Source organism: Bombus pascuorum, chromosome 1 (genome assembly GCF_905332965.1).
Source record: "Bombus pascuorum chromosome 1, iyBomPasc1.1, whole genome shotgun sequence".
NCBI lineage: Eukaryota > Metazoa > Arthropoda > Insecta > Hymenoptera > Apidae > Bombus > Bombus pascuorum.
In genome coordinates this window covers 24091036-24114526 of record NC_083488.1, presented here as the reverse complement: position 1 = coordinate 24114526, position 23491 = coordinate 24091036, and the positions used below count along the sequence as shown (strand labels likewise).

At 41.0% G+C, this 23491-nt stretch overlaps 1 protein-coding gene across 4 annotated transcripts in view; it reads right to left on the bottom strand.

Annotated features, from left to right (window-relative positions):
• Positions 1–23491, bottom strand: part of LOC132915086 (paired box protein Pax-6) — a 52287-nt gene that overhangs the window by 9782 nt on the left and 19014 nt on the right. For 2 of the 4 annotated variants that reach the window (XM_060974738.1, XM_060974753.1), the window contains 6 exons: positions 20655–20907; positions 20258–20438; positions 13937–14213; positions 9963–10127; positions 8949–9031; positions 1277–1503 (listed from right to left, as the gene is read on the bottom strand). In XM_060974738.1, coding sequence (XP_060830721.1) covers positions 1277–1503; positions 8949–9031; positions 9963–10127; positions 13937–14213; positions 20258–20438; positions 20655–20907 — 1186 coding nt within the window. The remainder of the gene's footprint in view (positions 1–1276; positions 1504–8948; positions 9032–9962; positions 10128–13936; positions 14214–20257; positions 20439–20654; positions 20908–23491) is intronic. The other 2 variants (XM_060974745.1, XM_060974763.1) reach the window with 2 other exon arrangements.

Below are 23491 nucleotides of genomic sequence, written 5' to 3'. Positions count from 1 at the left end.
TTTTATACGGTTTTACGATTTACGTGCATTTGGGAAATTTTTGTAACTCTAAATTCGTCATAAATATATAAGAATCTATCAGGTCTAATTATTGGCAAAACGTGTGTTAAACTTATATAGAGGGTAAGCTTCGAGGATTTAGGGGCTAACGTCGAGCTTTTATTCTCATTCTTGCCGAGACGAATTTCGATTTGCTTTGAATCGCGTGGAAGGTTAAAAATAGCGAACTTTTTGGCAACTTTCGTGTAACGATTGTATGCGAATTTTATACGGTACACGATATTTGTTACGGTAATTTAATGAATATACAATGTAGCAAGTTGAACTCGATATTTGCAGAATTTAATTTGTTTCGACAAATATTCGATATCAAAGAGCCGCCAGCGCCTGGATTATGATGTTTTTGTTTTTGGAAATGACATTCGAAGATAAGCTTTTAGGAAGATTAAATTTTGACAAGGTCAGATATTTATGTACACAGCGCGATTTTCAATGAATCGTGAAATGTTGAACGTGAAAAATACAAGGTATTTGAGGATTGTTTGGGAAATTTAAACTCGACGCTACCGATATCTGTAATCTCTGCAACAATGCAACACCGATTAAAGCGTAGTACAATTGCCAAATCTGTAAACAACGGATCGCAGTTACCATACTATTATTAGTCTACCACGGTTTACAAATGAAACGTAAAAGAACGAGCTATACTCGTAAAAAAACCTGCGAATACGTAAATAAAAAAAAAACATTTATTAATACTGCGAGTTGTTAAATGAAACTTCCATAACACAGGCTTTTTTCAAAAAATGAATCGCTATAGAAAAATACATTAAATTCTTCGAAATACATGGTCCCATAAACTAATAAAAAGTCTCCCGACATACTTCAAGAAATCCTCATAAAGAGTCCTTAATTTTTAACAAACAATAATTAAAAAGTAACCAGTGTTGATTATTTAACTCGATAAACTGATAAAATGTCTTTGCCTATATTTAGAAAACTTTCGTAAAGAAACTCTGACTGTAACAATAAATAAACAACAATTATAAGAAAAGCTACGAACCTCCTCGACTCCTAAATTGATTGCTCTAACTCTAGGAAATCGTTCCACTTATAATCCTTTCACCGTCCCGTAACAAACATCGTATTCAACCTCGAAGAGAGAGCTCGATCCATACGCTCTTACAATACACAAAGTCTTTGCACCCCTGTACAACTATACCATACACGTAGGTTGGCGAAACAAAAGCGAAAGAGACGGTGACAGAATGATTACCTGTAAGTGTCAGGCATCGTAGCGATCGGCTGTGGTATCGACGAGTACATGGCGTTGAATCCGGCGTTTAAGGGTAACCGTGGCGTGGCAGGGGTCGCAGCTGGGGGCGCGGTGCTGCTACCACCCCCGCTGCTGCCTCCGCCGACTACCTGATCGACGGCTGCTCTCCTTTGGTTCCGTAATTTCTCCTCTCGACGCCACTTCGCCCTGCGATTACTGAACCACACCTGCAACCGACGCAATGACGGTGCTTTTGTCACGATAAGGGCGTCACTCCGCGCGATGTGTTCGCATTATCCGCACCTATTCATCCTCGCATCCATCCTCGCATTCTCTCGCCACCTCGCATTCTACTTTTTTCCACACTTATCCTCTCCGTGTCTCGTTCTTTCATCCCTCTAACCATCCACATTTCTCTCTTCTCGTTCTTCGTCGTTCCCTCCATCATCCATCGTCTCTACACACCCTCTCTTCTTTCCTCTCTTTCTTTCTCGTTCGTTCCTCGCTTCCATCTACCTCTATCGAACCTTCTCTACCCCTTCCTGTTTGTATTCTATCTCTCGACCTATTCTCCTTGTCCAGCCATCCGACAGCCGTAAAATCTAGATACCTTTTTCCAACCTCTCCCCCCTTCTGCCCGCCAACCCCGGGTAAGCTCACGCAGTCGAGTTTGCACGAGACTCTGCCGCAGTTTGTTAATTGCGATTGAGCAGTTGTCGGATGGAAAATTGAGTTACTGTGTGTTCTCAGTGGTGTGTACGTCTATGCTCGTACGTCTCGCTGTCTCGCATCGTTTCCCACTGTTTCTTTCCCTTACGACCTATCCGACGCGCTTTTACTATTACACGGAACCGACGATGAGTAAAATAGGAAATTTGTATCGGGAGAAAGTCAGACAAATTGTGGATAAAAGATACACGTGGATTGATTATATTCGATGGCTTATATTAAAAATTCCTCTGAAAATGCAGTGAGTTTCTTTCGGATTTTTGCACCGTTTGATTTTTAAGGGAGAAGTTTTACAGAATGCGATTTCTGAAATACCAATACTCTGTTTCCTTCCTAAATTTCAGCAGAATATTTTAATCGTCGTACAGTAATACAAATTACCTTGAAACATTCTACAATATTCGATTCTTTCAATTCAATTTCGACACACAGAGAAACCTCTCTTTGAGCGATTTAAATTAATTTCGAACGTTCTACAGTATCCGACTCCTTTCGCGTAACAAAATTTCATCTAAATTACGTTTTCTGGATGAATTATAGAGTCGTACCTAGTTACGCTCTGAATATTCAAAATCGAAAACTGAGTGAAAGATCAAAAGATTCGTGACTTTTGGTTAAATTTGTTCACAAATATTCCGCGTTTAACTGAATGCTGGTTATTTCAAGACGTACAACTCTCAGCTAAGCCAAGCCGCACGTTTAATAAGCTGTTCATTCGAGAAATACGAGGAAACGTTACCGAGGATTCGGGCCAATCGCAAAGTTCAGCTTCTCATTGCCAACAAACGGTTAAACGACTCGTTTTCCATACACATTTGCTAACATCAACAATCTTCTCTAAGTTGTATAATATATTCTCCGCAGATTATGAAACAGAACTCGTAAATTTCATATTGTACTTGTTACTTCACAATCGAATAAGCAGCATTAGTTGGATAAGGTTTGAAAGAAATGATTTTATGGAAAGAAATCGACAAGGGTGAAGGGAAGTGCAATTATTGGAAAATAAAAAGTAAACAACAACGGATAGGTAATGGATGGCAGAATAGATGATGATACGACGAGGAGAATGTTTATCTAAAATATTTAAAGATAGAAGAGAGATAACGAAAGAATCGGGATATTTTTATGTTATCGTAGTTATTTATAAGTTTGTGTTTCATATCTCTTGTGTTCCAGTTATGATCTATGTTTGTAATTTATGTAAAAGCAAATCCAATTTCTACGCAATCAGACTGAAATAAATAAAACATAGATACAGAAAGAAATTCAAAATAGGGTAATACTTAATAATTTATAGTCAAATATATATTATACGTACATAGAAAATTACGATAAAGCTATATAACATAAACAAGAAAAGTACGTAAGTATTTCGATCTTAATGAAAGAAAACGTCAATTTTGTCAACGATCTCTATAAATTTTTAGTTCGTTGTAAAGGCAAAGAATCTGAAACCATTTTATCCGATTTGATAATTTAGTTCGACAGTGTCAACGATAAGATTGGAAACAAATCATGGAAAGTATGGAAGCGAATCATATGTTCCTTACGAACTATACAGTAATTGTCTATCTAGATAATGAAACGAAGAAATTTACGAAAGACGCAGTTGATGAGTTTGGTTTCTGCGATATTGTCCAAATCGCGATGGCCACCGACGATAATTTTCTAGCAAAGATCTCTCGCGCGAGCATCGCGGAAGATGGTCGTAATAACAAGTAATCTCGAGCAACAAATCGGAGCTTAAGTTCTTTGTTGCGCTTCCACGGATTTCCTGATTTCGAAGATACCTCGTCGCGATAAGAGGATTCCCTTTCCCTACGATATGTCGATTTCCCTTCCTGCTACCCTCCAATCACTCGTAGCACAAACACGCTCCGGATTACATCGTAATTTCTTCCCTCTAAATGTCCCGTATCATCCTCTCGTGTATAACAAACAAAATATTTACTCTATAATCGCGTTTATACCAAACAAACAAAGGAAATAAGTAAATAAATAGAACGAAATAAAACAAAAAGGTAGAAATTATATAGAAAAATAAAAAAAAGAAAGGAGGATAAAAGGGAGAGAAAATGGAATCAAGCCGGAATTGTTAAATTATGAAACGACTCGATTGCTCGGCTCATTTGCAAACGGAGGAAAAAAACGCAACGAACATGCTCTTTCTCTTCTTTCCACTAGCAATGAAGAGGCGCGCGCTTTTATTAATAGCTGACAATTGCTACGTCGGCTGTTCCGTTCGCGAACAGCCGCTTAAACGTTCGCGCGATAATGAGAATAACGATATAAAAATTCGATTGCCAACAATGAGCGCAACTTTCTCAATTATCATGCGCCACCGAGAACGCTAACAATAAGCCAGACCCGGCAAGGGGCGTTATTATTTTTTCTCCTCTTCCACCCCCGCGTTTCAACTCCCGTCCACCCCGTCGCCAACCCATGATTCTGACGCTAATTTGTACGTATTCATTCGAGCTATTGATGGAAAATAAAATAAACAGTAAAGAGAGAAGCCATGGGAGGAGGATCAATGATTTACCTCGATATTGAAGTGTTTCACGTAATGGACAGTTTTGTAAGTGAAAAGTCTTGCAAGTCCTTCTTTCTCTCTAATATTAGAAATTCTTCGAAACGAGACTATGTAACTATTTTTAACATCTTGTCATTTTTGTAATACTCTCGTCGTTTCCTAATTTCTAAAGCATCTCCCGATTAATCGCTATAATTCACATAATTTCTTTTTTGACGCCATTACCTATAACTTGATTTAACGCTAATATAACCAAGCTCGGATAATAATATATTTGGATAGGAAAAAATTTTCCAAAGCGGGAAATTCTATAATATCGTATTTAATAAGCATCAGAAATAAAACGGAATAATCTTGGTGCCTAAAATGGCCACCGAGGGTAACCAAATATTTTCTTCTCTCCCCATATTATTTCAATAGGCAGCGAGAAAATTCAAAATTCATTTCGTCCGCCGCGAAAAACGTGATCCTGCACACCCGGCGGCCCTCGATTGAACGAAATAAAAAACAGAAAAAAGAGGAGAGAAAAAGTAAAAAAGAATAAATTTCGTGGCGGCAGCGACGTGGCAAATCGTGTTCTAGCGGGCCACCGGCAAATATCCACCATTCGCCCGCAGCGGACTCCTTTCGCCCAATACCGTCGTTCCTCGTAAACTCGTCCTACCGCGTCCCGAAAACTCGTTTGAATCGATCCATTCGGAATTCCACGAACCGGGTACATCGCTCCCGTCCCTCGTGGCAGACCTTCTACTTTGATTGGCAATGTTTAGAAGATGGCGTCGCACGCGAATTTTAAGATCGTTTCGTGAAATTTTGGCTGGTTCTTCATGTACGCACGATGCTGCTCCATAAAGTTTCATGTATCTAGCGATAGGATTGTAAGAGCTTTTCCTGCTGTGTTAATATTTCTTACGTATTTTTCGCTTGCAATTTTTTTTTCTTTTTTCTTTTCCTTTTTCTTTAGGAAGCAGAATGTCTTTTTTCGATTGAGTATCACAGAAAGAAATAAAGAAAATTTGGGTACACTTATTTTATGTGGAATTTTCTTAATCCGATATGGATCAATATTGCGTTGACGTAACATTTCATTTGCAAGTTCTTTTCAATCAAACGAAATTAATTCCAACTTCAGTTTCAAGGATTCGTTCCATGTATCTTTTGTCACTATTTGTTCTAGCTACAATCGCCGTTGAATGGATTAGAATTAAAACACCGACCGAGAAGATACTTTTTCCATTTAACTCCAAACAACACGAAAAGATATTCGCTCGAGTATCTTTGGAGCAGAACGAAAACAATCGATTAAATATCTGAAACTTTATCGATCTACTACAAGAGATGACTTTTTCGAAATATTTCTTGAGAGAAACTTTAAAAAATTTTCGACAGAGGTGACTTTATAATTTAAAATCGACCAAATGAGAAAAAAGATTTTCACACTTTATACGAAATTATCGATCAGCTAAGAGAAGTTGTACTTCTAAAGAAAGTTGTACTTCTACGGAAGTTTCAAAGACCTTTAAAACGAAATTTTTAAGAAATTACTTTTACATTTTTTTTAACTAAAGAAAGAAGAAACTTAGACTCAACTCCTATTACTTTCTTGATCAACTACAAGAGGAAAGGATACCTCTATCGAAAGGTTCCTCAACCAAGTCGACGAAAGTTTTTGGAACTGTACGATTCAAGAAGAATCCTCTAGAATTAGTTAACTAAACGGCAAAAGAGGATATTCGTTGGACTCGGTTCATATTCCTCGAAACTATATCATAACCAGGACCAAATTATACCACTATTTTCCAACCTTTCTCGGATCGGAATTTCCAATTAGTCAAATGACGCATAAAAAGACATTCTTAATAGAATGGTCATTTCCTTTGATATATCAAATTTTATCCATCGATATATTACGACGATTACAATAGAAAATTACCACATAGTTATATCGAAGTAAATAAGTCTACAACTCCTCTGTAATAACATTTTCTACGTATAGGAGTCATTCTAATTCTACGAAGATAACCATGACAACCTTGCAGAAAAGACTTCGTAACCTCTTTAGATCCCGTGACCCAAAGAAACTGAAAATCCCATAACAGGGAGAAAAAATATCACGAAATAATTTTTCCCAACTACCATCCACTACTATGACACATATTCGCGAGCATCCATCAAGAAGCGAGCGAAGATTCTTCTCCACTTCTTTCGATCGTCTTCGTTTTCTCTTAAAAGGCAAATGCCAAGGTTGACCGTGATGATCGAGGGACTTCGGCCATCGCGGCTTCACACGAGGGATTCTCCGCTCTCTGGCCAGCGCCATAGATGATAATCGGGCAGTGGCGGCGGTGTTGCGCGGCGCGGCGTGGCGAAACTCGTGCGAGTATCCAAGGTATAGGTGGAAAAGCGAGGAACAACCAATCAGAGGGCAACCTCCCTGGGGACGCGACGTTGCCATGGTTGCGTTCGAACCCTCTTAGGCCGTCTGTGCCGGATCCCTCACGGCTTGCTCGGGATATGCCGCGTGCGGCGTGGCGTTTCGTATCCGTGGCACACGGCCGTGTCGGCGAGTCCACCACGCCGTGTCCTGGCCAATGCCACGCTTTTGCTTTCTCTCCTCTGCACGTTGCTCTCTACCTTCGTCGTCGTCCATCCGTTCTCCTCGTTCCACCGTTTGTTCGTCCATCCAACGACGTTCGACTCCGCGCTGCTGGTTCAATCGTTCCTTTTAGTCCCCTTTCACCCTCTTTCTCTTTCCATTTATCTCTACCCTTCTTTCTCTCCTGCTCTACCCTTCCTTCCCTCACCTCTTTATCCCTCTCTTTCGCTCTGCCTTTGCCTCTCGCACCGGCACTCCCGGTTTCCTGCACTTAGCAAGATCAATACCAGCCAACGAGGCTTGAAAACATGCGTCAACATGGTCTTGCACTGTTTGTACGTCCACATAACGCTCAGCGCCCGGTTACTACCACCGACGCGAAAGCCCGCCGGCCACTTCACCACCCCCTATCGTCGGGCCAGGTGAGGGAGGCCGGCCGGATAGCAAGAGGGTCGAACACAGGCCGAGCCAGAGGCACGGCGCGGCCAAACAATGTTCGATAAGGCTGCGTACATATTAGCTCGTATAACCGTGCGTCACCCCATGACTCGAGCAACGATGTTATATTAATTAATTACGACACACTCTCTCGCGCTCGCTCTCTGTCTCGCATCATTTCTCTACCTGCTATGTGTGTCTTGTGTATGCCTGCACGATTTACATCTCGATACGCGAATTATGAATGGCACGCAGATAACGCTGGACCTTTGTCTTTAAGGGAAACAAAGATTTTGCACGATTCCTTTCTTTACGGGATTTCTTGCGTCTGCTTGAACGATACGTTGTCTTTGATATTTGAATATTAACAGCGAATACTACGGGCGTATCGAATTTATGGATAAATGGTATGTCGGAGTGTTGCTATAATGATGGATTATGATTGTTCGTAATAGTCACACGTTAAGTGTAGCCAACTATAAATCGTAAAGAGAGGATCACGAGTAAATTTCACGAAATTCATCGTTTAAATTACGAGTTCACGATAATCACTCGTCATATACAGTTAACCATTGATTGTGAGAAATCTGACCACAAGGAGTAAGTTTCACAGCTTTCGTCCTAATTTCCAAAAACCAAGGTTTCTATAAATTGTATATCCGGCATTTTAAAAACGTTTGCTCCAATCTATCCAAAGCCGAGGAGAATTAATAAAACATATAAAAGTTCCAAGAGAAAATTATTATTAATAAAATACGCTACCTAAAATTGCTTTACCCACAGCTTCCACGGCTACTTTTTCAAGAATGCATCGAAGAAAAACTTCTCGCGGTTCACTTTGGATTTTTAAGAAACTTAATACACAGACGATGAAACAAGAAAAGTCGAATAGCGTTAAGACACACGGCGAAAAGGGTCTGAGAGGAAGACACGGGCATAAAGACGAAATCCCCCGGGTGGTCTCGCAGATTCGTCGTCGGAGGTGTTTAACGTCCCCGCGCGTTGGCGGTCACGCGTTTAATGAAAGGGCATCGTCGCACTTAACAGCCGCCCTCTTCTTCGCTCACAGCTGTGTAGACGAGGAGAAGACGTCGCGTCGTCTAACCTCAAGAATGGTGGAAGAGGATCGACAAGGAGGACGAGACGCGGTGAAAAAGAAAGAGAAAAGAAATTGGAACGAGTGAAAGAGAACGTGCTGCACGTGTAACGAAGAAAAGAGTAAGATGTAGAAAAAAGAAGAGGAAAAGAGAAAAGAGCGACAGAGAAGGAAGAAGAAGGAAAGAAAGGATAAAAAGGGGAAGGGAGAAAAAGGGCGGTGGGTGGAGCGAACGAGAAAGAGGAAGCACACGCCGCATTCGCACATTCACACTCACCTGGATACGTGCCTCAGGCAATCCAATCTTCTCAGCGAGACGCTCCCGTGCAAACACGTCCGGGTAATGTGTCCGCTCGAATTCTAAAACGAAACCAGTTTGCAACAAGTGCTCGTTATTAAACGTGCCTCCGTTGGATAGCTGGCGCGTTTCGCACTATATATAATATATATTTCTACTATGCGCGTATGTGTATTTGCGTATGTGTAATGTATAGTATGATAAAAGAAAAATATATACACGTAGCTATACGTATAGAACTACATAATATTTGTTTGTATTCGTACATACGCTCGTGTACATACAATTTTATATTAATCGCGCATAATTTCGATTCACTGCGAGACAAGATTAAAAGGATAATTATCGACGATACTCGAACGCGAGGGCGCGACTTGAATGGCCGCGGATCCAATTAAAGCAGTCGTGCTGCTCCTGCTGGGCGTACGAAGAGAGGAAAGCCCGATATATTCGAGGAAAGCAGTAATTTACCTCGACCGTCTCTGAATATGCATGCATCGCCGCGAAACGGACGGAATATACAGAATCGCCGAGTGCGCGCGCGATCGTTCGACGTTTATATCGTTATTACCGGCTGAACGAAAATGGAGCTTTCGTCGAGGATGAGCACCGATGTTTGTTGATGTTTGTTAACGTGAAAACATGCAATTGAAAATGTACGCGCTACTATTTTTGACTATCTTCTTTTTTTCACCGATGCTCGTAATTGTATAGCTGGATTTTCAATGATTAGAAGAGAGAGCGTACGCGATTCGTAGCAATTTCAGTCGCTCAGAGTTTAAATTACAAATTTTGTACTCCGGTAGATGTTCCGAGAGGGTTGGCAATTTACGTTTTTCGAGGAACTAACTCGTTCATTTTTTTTTCTTTTTTGAGATTTATTTAGGATATGGTGTATTTCGTGCTATTAATGCCGCGTATATGTAGAACGATATATTTGTAGAACGTAGCATGTAGAACGTTGATAAATTGAATTTATTCGCGTGCGCTAACCTTTTTCGAGGCTGTCGATCTGTTCGTTGGAAAAGGATGTTCGGTTGCGCTGCAACTTTCGCTTTAGCCTCAGTCGAACTTGCGAGTCCTCGTCGCCGGACGAGTTGTGCTCCGAATTCCCATCTGACGTTGTTTCTTGCTGATGCGACAACAAAGAACCTGTATCTGAAAACAAACACAAAAATTCCTGTTTTACGTAACGAGCTCGAAAGACATAAAGACACTGCTCGAAATCCATAATACAAACATCTTTTCTTTACATTCTGAAACTTCTTCTCTTTCCTTAACCAGCGTGGATAACGTTCGACTAAATTAGGGGTGGCAAGTGATTCCTCGCGCGAGAAGGAGAAAATTCGGGAAGGCAAACCGGGGGAGAGAAGGATTCCCAGGACGAGATCCAATTAAGGATCGTCCTATTTCAGTATCGTTCCAGTGATTTTGCGATGGACGCGGACTAACGACGCGACGGCCCTCGACATTCCTAGAGACAACCACGAGCATACCAACGAATTAAGAATGGGACAGAAAGTGGCGGAGAGTAGCTATGGGAGAGCGGAGGCGTCCGCATAGTCGTCTCGCTCGATCATAGCGATCGTGTCGGTACGTGTACAGGATGCTTCAGAAAATTGATGCTAAACTTTAAAAGCGCATAGCACTTACGAAAACAAGCAGAAAGGTTTAATATGTATAGGTCCAAATAGGGCGAGGTAGGGTTGTTTCAGTCGGCGGATTATTTTAGTCGAGCGAGGTAATTTGCCTCGTACTTCGGCAAATTTAATTATGAGAAATTTTTCGAGCGATCTATAGTTGAAAAAGAGACGCATTAACCACAATTTTCTTTAGGAACATGCCTTGACGTTATCGTAAAAGGTTTGTCCAACCAGCTAATATTCTCAGTTGTAATTTTCGTAATTTAATAGCGTGTGTATATTATTTTATTCCTGCAAATTATTTTGTCATATATTTTTTTGCTAACTCAAATAATCCTACCATAGGTTTATTCGAAACGCCCTCTCTTTTCTTGTTGAACCTGAAATACACGATATTTTCTTATTCTTTCGTCATTATGTTAAAGACTAATAGTGCTGAATAATGCACAACAGTTTTGACTATATCGTGCGCAATCCAGGAATAAATTTTAAGATATCGATGCTCACCTAATTCAAATAGGTTCTGCCTTATTATAAAGTTGAAAATAGTGACATTAGGACCCACGTTTATTAAGACTTTTTTTATTTGTTTTCCTGAGTACTGCATGACCCTGAAGTTTGATAGCACTTTCTGAAACACCCTGTATGGAGACAGTCCGCTCCTCCGGTCGTCATCGTTGTCGTCGTCGTTGTCGCCGTTGTCGTCGTCGTCGTCGTCGTCGTCGTCGTCGTCGTCGTCGTCGTCGTCGTCGTCGTCGTCGTCGTTGCCGTCGTCGTCGTTGTCGTCGTCAACGTTGACGGCTCCCGGTGAGCCACGATTACTTTCCGCCTCCGCGCACCGAACCCTCGCCTCTTTCCATCCCTCTCCCGATACCTTCCTGCCATTTCCCTTTCCCTCTGTCCGTGTCCGTCCCTCCGTACGCTACGTGTACCTATATATTTGCCCTTACGCTATATACATACCTATATATATGTATTTCTAAGTGTACCTATATATCGTCCGCTCGTCAGCTGCTCGCTTTCTCGTTCGCTCATCTCTCGCACATCGCGCACCCTCTATCTTCTCCACCGCCGCCTCCACCACGATCCTACGAAATCTCTCGCCCACTCCTATCTTTCTAGCCCCGTGGTACCGTTCTGCCAATTCGAAATACCGCCACCTTCGAACATGCTCTGCTTCCAACCAGACTATATTCCGAAAAAGATATCTCTATATTTTAGAGAAAATATTTTCTTCCGCCTTGAGTAAATATTATTCAATTACTGTTATTAATATTAGTACTAGACTCTACCTGGAACGAAAGTATATTTTATATTTAGACCATTCTCCTAGAGAAAATATATTATTCTTCTTTGAGTAATTATTATTCAATTATCGTTATCATATATTCCATATTTTGTACCATTTTATTCTAGAAAATATTTTCTTCTTTTTTTTATTTTTTTTTCTATTTTTCTGTTTCTCTTTTTTTTGTTCTCTTTTTTTAGTAATATTGAATGCGAAAAACGAGGTACAGGTGTACGTTTGTATCAGTTTTGTCAATTGAAGAAATACTACCAAGTATCAACATATGACATACTAGGGTAGAGCCCATCGCTACGACCAAACGAGAGTATATGCAATATTCTATCACATCCTCCTATATGGAGTATTTTCTCCTTCTTTGACTTTAATTTTCTAGGTGACGACGCATGATTGCGAGGGGAAGAAATGGGGTGTACGGCTCGATGACCATGCGGGAAGGTTCAGTGTCGGGCTGGCTACTTTAGACTGACCACTTTGCGTTCTTGGAAACGCCGTTTGTAATGGAGATTTTCAAGTGTAATCCAAATGTTAGAATCACAATTGTACATGAATTTATTTAATAGGAACCAAGGGAAGATTCGTGTATTAAATTGGACACAATTTCATATTTGATTATCGAGATACTTATTCGAGTGATTATAAGAAAGTCGGATCAAAGATGGATAAACCAAAAAGTTAGTGTTCTCGAGATAATTTATTGCTTCAATCGCTCCAAAACAAATTACCCAAATAATTTATCGATAAAAAAAGATAACCTATTTTACGAACGATTTACAAAATCTGATTAATTACACCAGCCCCCACAAAATTTTATAAAACCACCAATATTGCCTTAACAGTTGCAAACAGTCACGACCAAATCGCAGCAAATCACACACAGCCTACGGTATTCGTTATTAAAACAGCTTTCGACCATCGGACTAGCTTAACAGTTTCGAGAATTTACTTATCTTGAATCGCGGTTACATTCGAAACCGTCAACCGTGGAGCAATTTTGGTCATGATCAAGACCGCAGGCTCCGATTAACGTGATCCTATTAGGTGAAACGTCACGATCCAACCACACCAGGCATTTCCTTTATTCCGATACGTAAACCGATCCAATACACCGGTGGAAATACAACGGGACAATACGCAGGTTCGCGGAAAGGCTGTTAAGAACGGGTCGAGGGTGTCGCGCGTACGAGCAGATTATAATACGTCGAGGGTGCTCCCTTGACTTCCACCTTGCCTCGAGACCATTGTCGATCCGCAGAAGAAGTGGATCAAGCATTGAGAGGACCTGGTTTCCTATGGCGTCTGATTCTATGGCTTTTCTCGACCGCGTGAAAGGCAAAGGAACCCCCAATGGAAGGTAACAATTCCGTTTATGGTAGAGGTATTGAAACGAGTTGTCGAAACATTTCAATTGACGAATGAATCTTAAGAGAGAAAAGAACTTTAGCTGTCGATTCTTGAGGATTTATGGAGTAATGGGATAATTGTGAATAATAGACATTATAAGTAGAATTGGTTACATTCTTAAGTGTTTCGTGATCATTCGTATATATTTATATGTAGGATGATCGCAATAACAACAAAAATGATACTAATAATTGATGATTTTCGTTTAAAACAAATCTAAATTTTATTAAAAAGAAAGTTAGCTTAAGCTTCTATTACCTTCGAAAATTCCGTCTTCGAAGATCATTGTGGATATCATTCGCGTTAATTTTGAGTCAATAACAAAATTAATTCGGAAGATTGAGTACAAGTACAATTAAGAAGCAACTGCGAACTTTTAACCAGTACAAATACAGTCTCGTTTTCACTTTTGCATTATATGCACATCTTTTACATACAGTCCGTTTTAATTTTTTTTGTCAAACTTTACAAGTTTCAAGCTCTTTTACACGTTATAGTTCCAACGTTAAAAACAATGACAAGAGATGGAATGAAGTCCTTCGAAGCGACACACGAACAAGGAACGTGCGATGTCGTGCGTTACATTTAGCAATTAACGTATAATTGGGACTCACCGCTTCGTTTGAGCAGAGAATCGTCTCGACCATGAAGCTGGCTGCCGGGCAGCAGCGACTGGCCAGAGCCGGGGGTCGCTGCCGTTGGAATTCCAGTGGCCAAGGGATGATGAGAGGGCGTAGCGGAATACCAAGCCGGTGGCCAGCCTGCAGCCTGCCCATTGAACATCCGAAGCTTATCGTACACGCTCTCGGCACCCTGATGCGCCTGCACCGCCGCAGCCTGTTGCTCCTTCTGTGAGGCCAGGTTCCTCAGCACCCTGTTGATGGACGACACCTGCGAATAGTACATTAATTGCTATTAGCAAGTGAGTGGATAGAAGTAACGACAGCTAGCAAAAAAGCTTTGAAGAACTTTGCACTTGTTGCAAATTAAATAGTGTCGTGATGATTGGGCTTCTGGTAATGATAGTAAAGATAGTAAAGTATAATAGCAATGAACGGTGAAGAATGCAACGATAATAAAAGCAGTACGAGAGGAAGTAAATTGAGTTTTCAGTTTCTGGTTTTTTTGAACGGTAATATTTCGTAGAACAGTGTATCGTAGATTGACGTAGAGGCCTGTTTGTCCAGAATCAATCGTTAGTAGAACGCAAATATATTGTGGTGGATAGGTGGTAGACGGAGTTGGAAAAAGTTTGTTCGTTTTAAGTTACGTTGTGTCGTTCGACAGTGGCAATTGATTTTTGATTTACAGGGGAGTATCGTAGCTTGGTACAGAGAATTGCTCGGCAAGGACCAATCGTTGTTAGAACACTAACACGTAACTGTGACGGTAGTCCAGATTGAAAGTAGTTTGTTTGCTGTAAGTTTGGTCATATCGTAAAACTGATTGGTTTTTGGTTTACCGAATGCTGGTAGCTTTTGGAAAATTGTTCCATAAAATGCTCGACGGCAATCGATCGTTATTAATAAATGAATTAGTTACTAACAAAAATAACGAAATCCACATCGATCCAATCGCGTTACGGATCTAGTGTCATTCGTGATAACAAAGTGACGATCATTCGATCGATTACCATGAGGTTGTTTACTATTAAACGTGTTGGTTTATTAAGGGAACGACTGATAAGATTGTAATAGTCAATTATATTAAAATCACTGTAAGTACAAGTATAGGAGTAGTGTATGCCGATCATAATCGTTGCTCAATGCTATTATTGTTCAGCTATACGCTCGCTATTCGTGCTTCACTATATGTGCTTCACCTAGAGAGCACGTTCGTCTATTTGTATCGACCGGTGTTATTATAAAAAGTTCAAATGTAACTCCGATTGACGATTACAAATAACGGTAATAATATTTTGTCCGAAGTTCGTTTACCTTTGAAACTAGCAAAGCGAAACAACGTTGGTATTCCAAGCCACAATAATATGAGTCTCTCCTGATTCAAATCTTCCGTTGATTCACGTGCCGCTACAACCACAACACTGAGATGCAATTCGCGCCGAATTAATGTCCAACGAGCGAAGGAAAGCGGCCAGTGGTAAGCTCGCGCAAAAAACAAAGCAAAAGAGAAAAAGATGAGAAGAGCAGAGGAAACTTTTGAAAGTTTCATCTGGTTCTTTGCTAGCCGCTCGCGACAATCATTTCCATAGTTACATCGGTTGTCTCTCGTTCACCGCTTCCCATCATCTCCTTCTTTTGCGTTCTCTTTGCCGACCTTCACGCTGAGGGAGCGACTAGCAGATGAAAGGACACCGCCATCCAATTATTATTACATAAAACGGTTTCCATGGCTCTTCGCTCCCCTAACCAGCGCGGTGGTAACGCGGTCTTCTTCACCTTGTACCGCGACCGAACCACTGGCTAACTCTAAAGTTATAACGAGCCACGGGGGCGAGCCTTGTACTCTCGACTCTCGCACATAATAGTCTCGGTGTTCTACGCGCGCTCAATCTCTCCCGTTCTGCACCCCCCGAACCGCCCCTTGTGCAACCTCATCCCCCAAAACATCGACTCGTCGATGGTGCAGCAAGCAGCGAGTCGAACATAGCCGAACTCTCTCCCTCTCCCTCTCTCTCTCTCTTTCTCTCTCTGCACTGCACTTCTCCCATGGATCCCTTGGCTTGCTTCGATGTGGATGGAGGATATCGAGCGGAGCTTCTTAATTACTAGGCTTTCGCTGAAAGGTTCTATGAGAGAGGGGAAAAAAGGAAAGAGAGAAAAGGTAAAAGAGAGAGAGAGAGAGAGTAAAAGCTGATCCTTCTCGCGTGTGGCTCGACTTAAGACCTCTGCTTGAAATAATGGCTGTATGCCGTCGGGTGCCAACGACGTTGTTGCCTCGAGTATTCTGCGTATGTACTGAAGGCTGTACAGGTCAAATATATGAGTGTATAGGAAAGAAGTACGAGTTATTACGTGGAATAAAAGCCGGTAAATTCAATCGAGCTTTTTGTTTGCCGCCTCGACGAGATCGATGTTGGAGCACGCGGCGATAGGAACAAGTAATCTTAGCTTTGTAACAAGCGAAACACGTTTAACGCACACGATGGCAATCGAATCTTTAAGTGACATGTAAATAATGCAAGTGTAACGTGTATAGAGTCGTTTAATCGGTTAAAATTAAGGGTGTGCTATAGAAGGAAAGTAAGTACGTCATCAGTGGGCAAATTATATTAAGAACATTGGTTGACTCGCGTTAAAACGCTTCTCACAATATCAAAGATTCCACTTAACTTCGATAAAATTCTACATGGACCGTTCACAAGCCATATGAACTGATCAACTCTATGTATTGAAAGACAGAGGAACACGATAATGGCACAAACAATTATTTAATTTCACTTTGGAATGTATGATCGACTTTCATGGAAGTAAGTCGTTTATTTGTATTTTTTCTACAAATTGAATATTAATTACGTATGTACCTAGTTCATAAAATTACGAAATTTATGGAAAGCGAACTTGATCGATTCCACCTTGGAAGATTCTCTCGCACATCATGCCATAACATAATAGTTTCTTACGAAATTGTACAAATCCATCGACCAGTTCGAAACGAACGGAGCTCGACGTAATACGGAACCGCGTGTTCCTTAACCGGAATCAATCGAACGAGGAAGGAGGGTGGTAACTCGCAGGAGTAGACAGCGTGGAAAGTTCGTATCGCAAGATTCGTCTCAATCCTGCGGAATAATGGCTGCGGGAGAGGACGAGAGGAAAGGACGTTTCTAAACTAACTGCATACAGCATCCAGAGAGAGAGAAAGGTAGAGAGAGAGTTTCAGAGGCAGCCAGGCTAGGCTTTCCATCATCAAACCAAGCAACCTGGCTGTTCTACGCTCCGCTCCACTCGGCTCTCGCCGCACAACAGCCGCAGCACCGATGCAGACCATTACACGCGCGACCGGACACGAATAATTGTGCAACACGCTTAACTGATCCCATTCACCCTGATTCTACCCGCTTCCATCCGCTCGTCGGCGACTAACCCCGTCGCACCCCATTGCCGCGGACGATATGTACCCACCGCAACAACCAACGGCTACCACCACTACCATCATCGTCATTGCTATCATTACTGTTAACGTCGTTGCCGTTTCACGAGACAATCGTCGTCGTCATCGATGAACCCGATCGAAGATTCCTCTGGAACGACTATTGATCTATTAGTTGTCGAGAGTACCAATTCCGTTTCGTCAATCTCGTTGCCCAGGTTTTGCTTTGGCTTGGTTTGAATTGGTTTCAGGAATTGAATGGCATTGGCTGTTGGAAAGAATGTAGAGAAGTTTTAAAGATATTCTTCGATTCAAATGGCTTCAAGTTATGGGTTATGGATCACATTGTAAAGCATGCACAGTTGAAAAGTATAGGAGAAAGCATGATAAGTTATATTTTGTGCTTTTTATTGGAGACTAATGTTAAAGTTCGATAGTTTAACAATGATGTTGGAAAGAAATTTCCTTTTTACATCGCTATCCTGAATATTTCGAAAATGTCGATTATCATGAAACATTTGTTACGAGGATATCGAGGCTTGCTATTGGCGGGTTGGAAAATTTCCATAAAGGAGATATTAATTCATATTAAGAGATATCGGAAATAATTTATAGTGTCCGATAATATCTTAAGCGATACCGATAATTGCCAAAAATACTCAATAGAATAGTTTTATGTCTATGCAGCGTGAATCTCTAAACTGAGTGATCCCAAATAGCTTAAAAATTGTATACTTGCTACGTAACAAAATATTTCAAATGAAAGCTGAATAATGTCAACGATATAATTTAATATTAATAATTTTCTCCAGAGTTAGTCGTCATTAATCAATAGCATATATGTGATATAAAACACAATCTAGAATAAACCCAGATCGAATTCCAGCATCATTCGCAATTCTTCCCAATTATCATCGTACATCCACTGCGAGATCAGAGAGATTTTCCTCGAATATTTCACAAAACTGATCGACCGATCAAAATGGTCACACACACACACATACAACATCGAGATTTCCTCGCTCTCAATATATATTCCCTCTACCGTCAACGATTCGACAGACAACAGACAATTCCATCACGAACCTGTTCTTCTGCCAGCACCCTGTACGCTACACCTACAAAACCAGGCTGTGTGATCATTATAACGATCCCAGCGTTAAAAGCTGAAACAACGTTTCGCGTGTTCGATCGAACCAGATTCCTTTCCCGAATATTGTCGTCGGATAAGCATCGGCAGAAGAGAACGGGTCTCTGTGTGTAACCACGCTGATTGATCACCATCCCCTTCACTAGGTGAACGAGGCAAAGCTCTGTTCCCAAAGAACCGATAGAAACGAACGGTTCCTTCGCGAGCCGACGGATAACGACTCGTACGCGTGCCGTCCCCTTCGGTATTCCTGACAGACACCCGGAATCGTAAGGGGATGGTCGAGGGAAACGGCGGTTCTTCTCTTCGAAAGAAGACCTCTCCTAGAGGAAAGACATGACTTTTCGAAATATTCCTCGTCACGACAGATCGAACGTGCTGGGGATACATCGAATAAGAAGAGAAATGGTTTCAGATTCCCAATTTTTGGATTGTATCTTTTAAACGTATCGCAAAGTTTCATAGGTGAAGATTTTTAATGCTATTTAAATATTAAACTAAAGTTATATATTTTTCTTCTATCTTCAATATTTATCTTCTATGTATATTCTTTATCTTACTACAAATGTTCTTTTGCTTTTGCATTTGGACAAGGAGTTGCAGTTTGTCTGACTATCATAAAAGGAGATCGCCAACTTGTTCGGAATGTCGCTACCGATATTTTTTAGTATTTAATTAACACGTTGGCTATCGTGAGCAGCACAACGTGACGGAGAATTCATTGCGGATCATCTATCGCGGTAGTCAACGTGTTAAATGTTAAATTTGAAATTATGCGAAAGAAGGTTGGGAAACACTGTTTCGGGGGATTGCGGAGAAGACCATGGAATATCGATATTCGCGAGGGTGGAAAGGATGTTTGGAAGACGGACCGAGGATTCTTGGGAAGAAGAGGGGAAACGACTAGCAGGACCAGAGGGTGGACAATACCAAGGCCCGCGTAATGGACCGATTACCCCTCCCAACCGATCGTATTGACGAGACTTTGATTAGGGTCGAGTGGCCAGATCCGACGGGTAAGTACCGACCCGGCTGCGCACCCTGATAAACCGCCGCCACCATACAAAGCAACTCCGTGTCTAAGCGAATGAGCATCCCGTTGCTGGATCTCCCCACGCGAACGCTTGGAACGCGACTCCTGCCCCCGGAGTCATTGCGCTTTTCTTTCTCTGCTGGAATTGGCAGCGGTGCACGGTCATTTGCTAATTGCGCGTTGGAATGAGAGTGGAATAAAAGTGGAATGCTGGTGCGTTTGAGAGCACCGATGGAATGACTTTCGATGAAGTTGTCCAAGTGTTTGTACATGAGTTGGTTCAAAGCCGAGAGTTTTGAGTTTGAAGAGCAAAGGAAAGAAGAATTTGAAGCTTGTTGCCACTGATTGCACTTTATCGGTCATGCCGAGCAAGCGTTTCTTAGATTGATTTAGATTTCTGCGGATACGTCGAAGTTATATTTGAAATATTATTTCTAGATTATTTAAGATGGTTCAAGAGGTTTCTGAACGTTTTGGAATAATCTGTATGTTGAGATAAATACTTGCATGATATTTCTTATTAATGGTCAAATGTATTAAGCTAGTTTCGTGTAAGACATTTTGTAACAGGTTCCTTAGAAAATTTCGGAGATGTTTTGGACGTGTGACTTTTTTTTAAACCGCGCCAGGCAATGCTTGAAGTGAATCTTAAGATATTTTCAAGCGAAACTACCGTATCCACAAATATTTTGTACTTACGCTTGGAATGTTGTCGTTGTTGCAAACACCTTCCTGCAGCAGTCGATCACGGATCTCCCAGGCGAAAATCGACGGGCATTCTCGTTTGTAGTCGGCGATTTTGTTCACCACTGGTGTTGTCGCTACGCGTGGCTTGCTACCACCGATTGCACGTGGTTTGATCGAACCAGTCTCGTAATACCTAATGAAAAAATCAATTTCTTGAAAAAATAATTAAAATATTTATTCATCTAAGTTATAACAAAGAAGAGAGAAATAATAAAATATAAAATAAGAAAGAGTCAGTCTCTTTCAAAATTATAAGATTCCTAGCCAATTCAGAATTACTTTAATCCTTTGACAATCATACGAATGTTATATCAAAGTTTCTCATCCTGAACGATGATCCATGACTGACCTGCCGAGGATCTTGGAAACGCATCCATTGCTGACTTGCAGTATGCGCGAGATGTCGCAGGGCCTAGCACCACTGTGGGCCAGTTCGACGATCTTCTGCCTTGTCGAGTCTGGTAATGGTCGGCCGTTGACGTAAACACCGCCAAGCTGGTTAACCCCGCTGTGTCCTGCAGCCGAGCACCCAAATATTGAGTTCTGTCCGACCATAGAACCCCCGCCAATACCCGCACCACCCCCGTGCATCAAGTCCTCCTCTGTGAATCAAAACGCGCGCAATGTGTATTCTGTCACTTAGCCAGACTGTCTGGTTGGATAAACACCAACCCATATGTATCCACGCGTACGCATCGTCCACGTTCTTATTAGTCTGATTGCACCGTATGCATCGTCATCAACATCGTCGTGGACATACATAGGCGATGACGAACCGCGTGCTACTGATAATCACCACATTGTCGATTCAGTTCTCGATATAATACGGCTACTAACATCGTGGATTGAAGATCAGAAATTCGATTTTCCACTGAACGATTAATTCCTTTCAGACGACCAAATATCGATGCGTAGCGGATCTTGTTTTTTTGGAAAGAGGAGGGAGGAGGAATAGAATTAATATTGATGAAATAGGATTTCTAATAAACGTTTACTACCTGTGATTCGAAAGTTAATGTTTTGTCGATGATTAATATCTTTCTTTTATCAAATTTTTAAATAGTCGCTCTGTGAAACGGGTTAAAATGGTTAGAATACAATAGCGTGCAGAAGTTTCTAGCCAGATAGATTTCCTATATATTTTTATTTAAATTTCTTAAAAAGAAATATGCAATGGTATATAAAAAAGGTAAGAATATATCTTGATTATAAAATGACACAGACAAAAATGCATCTATTCTTCTACGTGTTACTCCGTAGTTAATGTTTCTGGAGACGTAGAATCATGGCGCTTGAAACTGCCTGGAAGATACAGTTGGACCGCAGAAGGTTAATCCTCGTACGTGTACTGTTCCAGAATAATATATGGCGTATACGCCATGTGATCGTTAAAATGGAAGGGAGAACTACGAATAACAGTAACGTTGAATTGTATTGTTATAAATCGTGTAACAATTTGCATAAGATAAACGCAAATATTCGCGACTTTTAATAATTACAATGCCCATAGAACGCGAGTCAATTGTAGACTATGAATATTTAAAAAAAAAAAGAGCGCCATTGTTAATTCCGTTACGCAACACAGTCGGAACGATTGTAACTGTCTACAATTGCGGAGGTACAATTCCAAACACTAAAGAGTACACTGGCAATATTTGCATTGGTTAATCGATGAAAATAGCCGAAACCACAATTAACTCGTTTTTCGATGACACGTGTTCGTAAAAATCAATAGACTTTTGTTAAATTTAACAAGATAAACGACTGCAAATAATCAGGCCATTCGCGCACGTACCTCGGCGATTTATCAAAATATATTTTCAAAAATAAAACGGTAAAAATGAATTTATAAAAGGACGGAGAAAAATAATAGGAGACAAAGGCTATTGAAGGACGTTAACATTCCCACCACCAAAGAATCTGTATTTAATAATAACTCTGTGTTATTACGCTAAATGCGTGTTTTAATAAACCACCGTTTTGATGAATGCATCAAATCGTGCATACCAGTACTAATTTTTTAAAGATATAATTGGGCCTAAAATGAAGGAACGCGGCAGGATTAACACGATAAACGATTGCAAATAATCAGATTATTCACGCGCCGTACTTCCATCATTAACCAAGATGTATTTCCAAAAACAGAATAATAAAACAAAAATGATAAAAAGGAATTTAAAAAAGAGAACGCTGTAAAAGACAAGAAAGAACAACGTTATTTCGCTTTGTCATTACTAGGAAAACGAAACGATTTGAACGAAGCGCCACCCTCGAAGGACGTTAACATTAACGTTCCCGCCGCCAAAGAATCTACATGGTTTTACAGGGCACGAAGAAACACAACGGGGTGGACGTGCAAAGTGGGCCTTTTGCTCTTTTGTCGCCGACCTTTCTCTAAATTTACGTGCTAACGCCGACAGCGTGCGAAGAATAAGGGCGGAACGAACCTTGCAGCCGTGACTACGGGGTGCACACGGCTGGGCGCAGGGACTACAGCGCGGCTGCCGTACTTGGCATTGCTGCTCGCGCTAAATGCATCTTGCAATTAACGAATTTAATTAATCTCCTGCTTTTGCGCGACGCAAAACGACAAGAAATAGTTGAAACGCAATTTGAATGGTTTGCCGTGGCGCTGCGGCACCGTATGAAACCACTTTGTGTGTAACGTCGCAGGCACACCACGCGTTCTCATCAGCCTTTTCCCGGCATCACGAGAGGGCCGAAATTCCACGCGTTTCGTGCTTATTTCACGCTCAAAGTGGGCGTGTTTCCGCCTCTACAACTATCTGTCACTTTTCCTTCCTCGAATATCCTGCCGCTTCGCGATATTACATCACTGCAAACACAATGCCGAAAATATCGCGATTTTTTTTTTTTTTTTATTTTTGGAAGAACTGGCAAAAGACGGCCACAAAGGTACTCGTTTTCTGTTCTCTCGTTTTTTATATACTTTTTCCTGGTAGAATTGAATTAATGATAAATTTCAAAGGTAGAAGCACGGAACTTGAAGGAAATAAGTATTATTATCGACTAATTTCTTTTAATACATGAACGAATGCATTGTATATAGTACTCTGTCGTGTGGTGGTACGAGTCATTCTTGGCTAAGCATTTAGATAATTTGCAATCGATCGTTCTCTATTTTCTCCGCCTAGCTGTTTATCATGGTGAAGTTATTAAATTAGA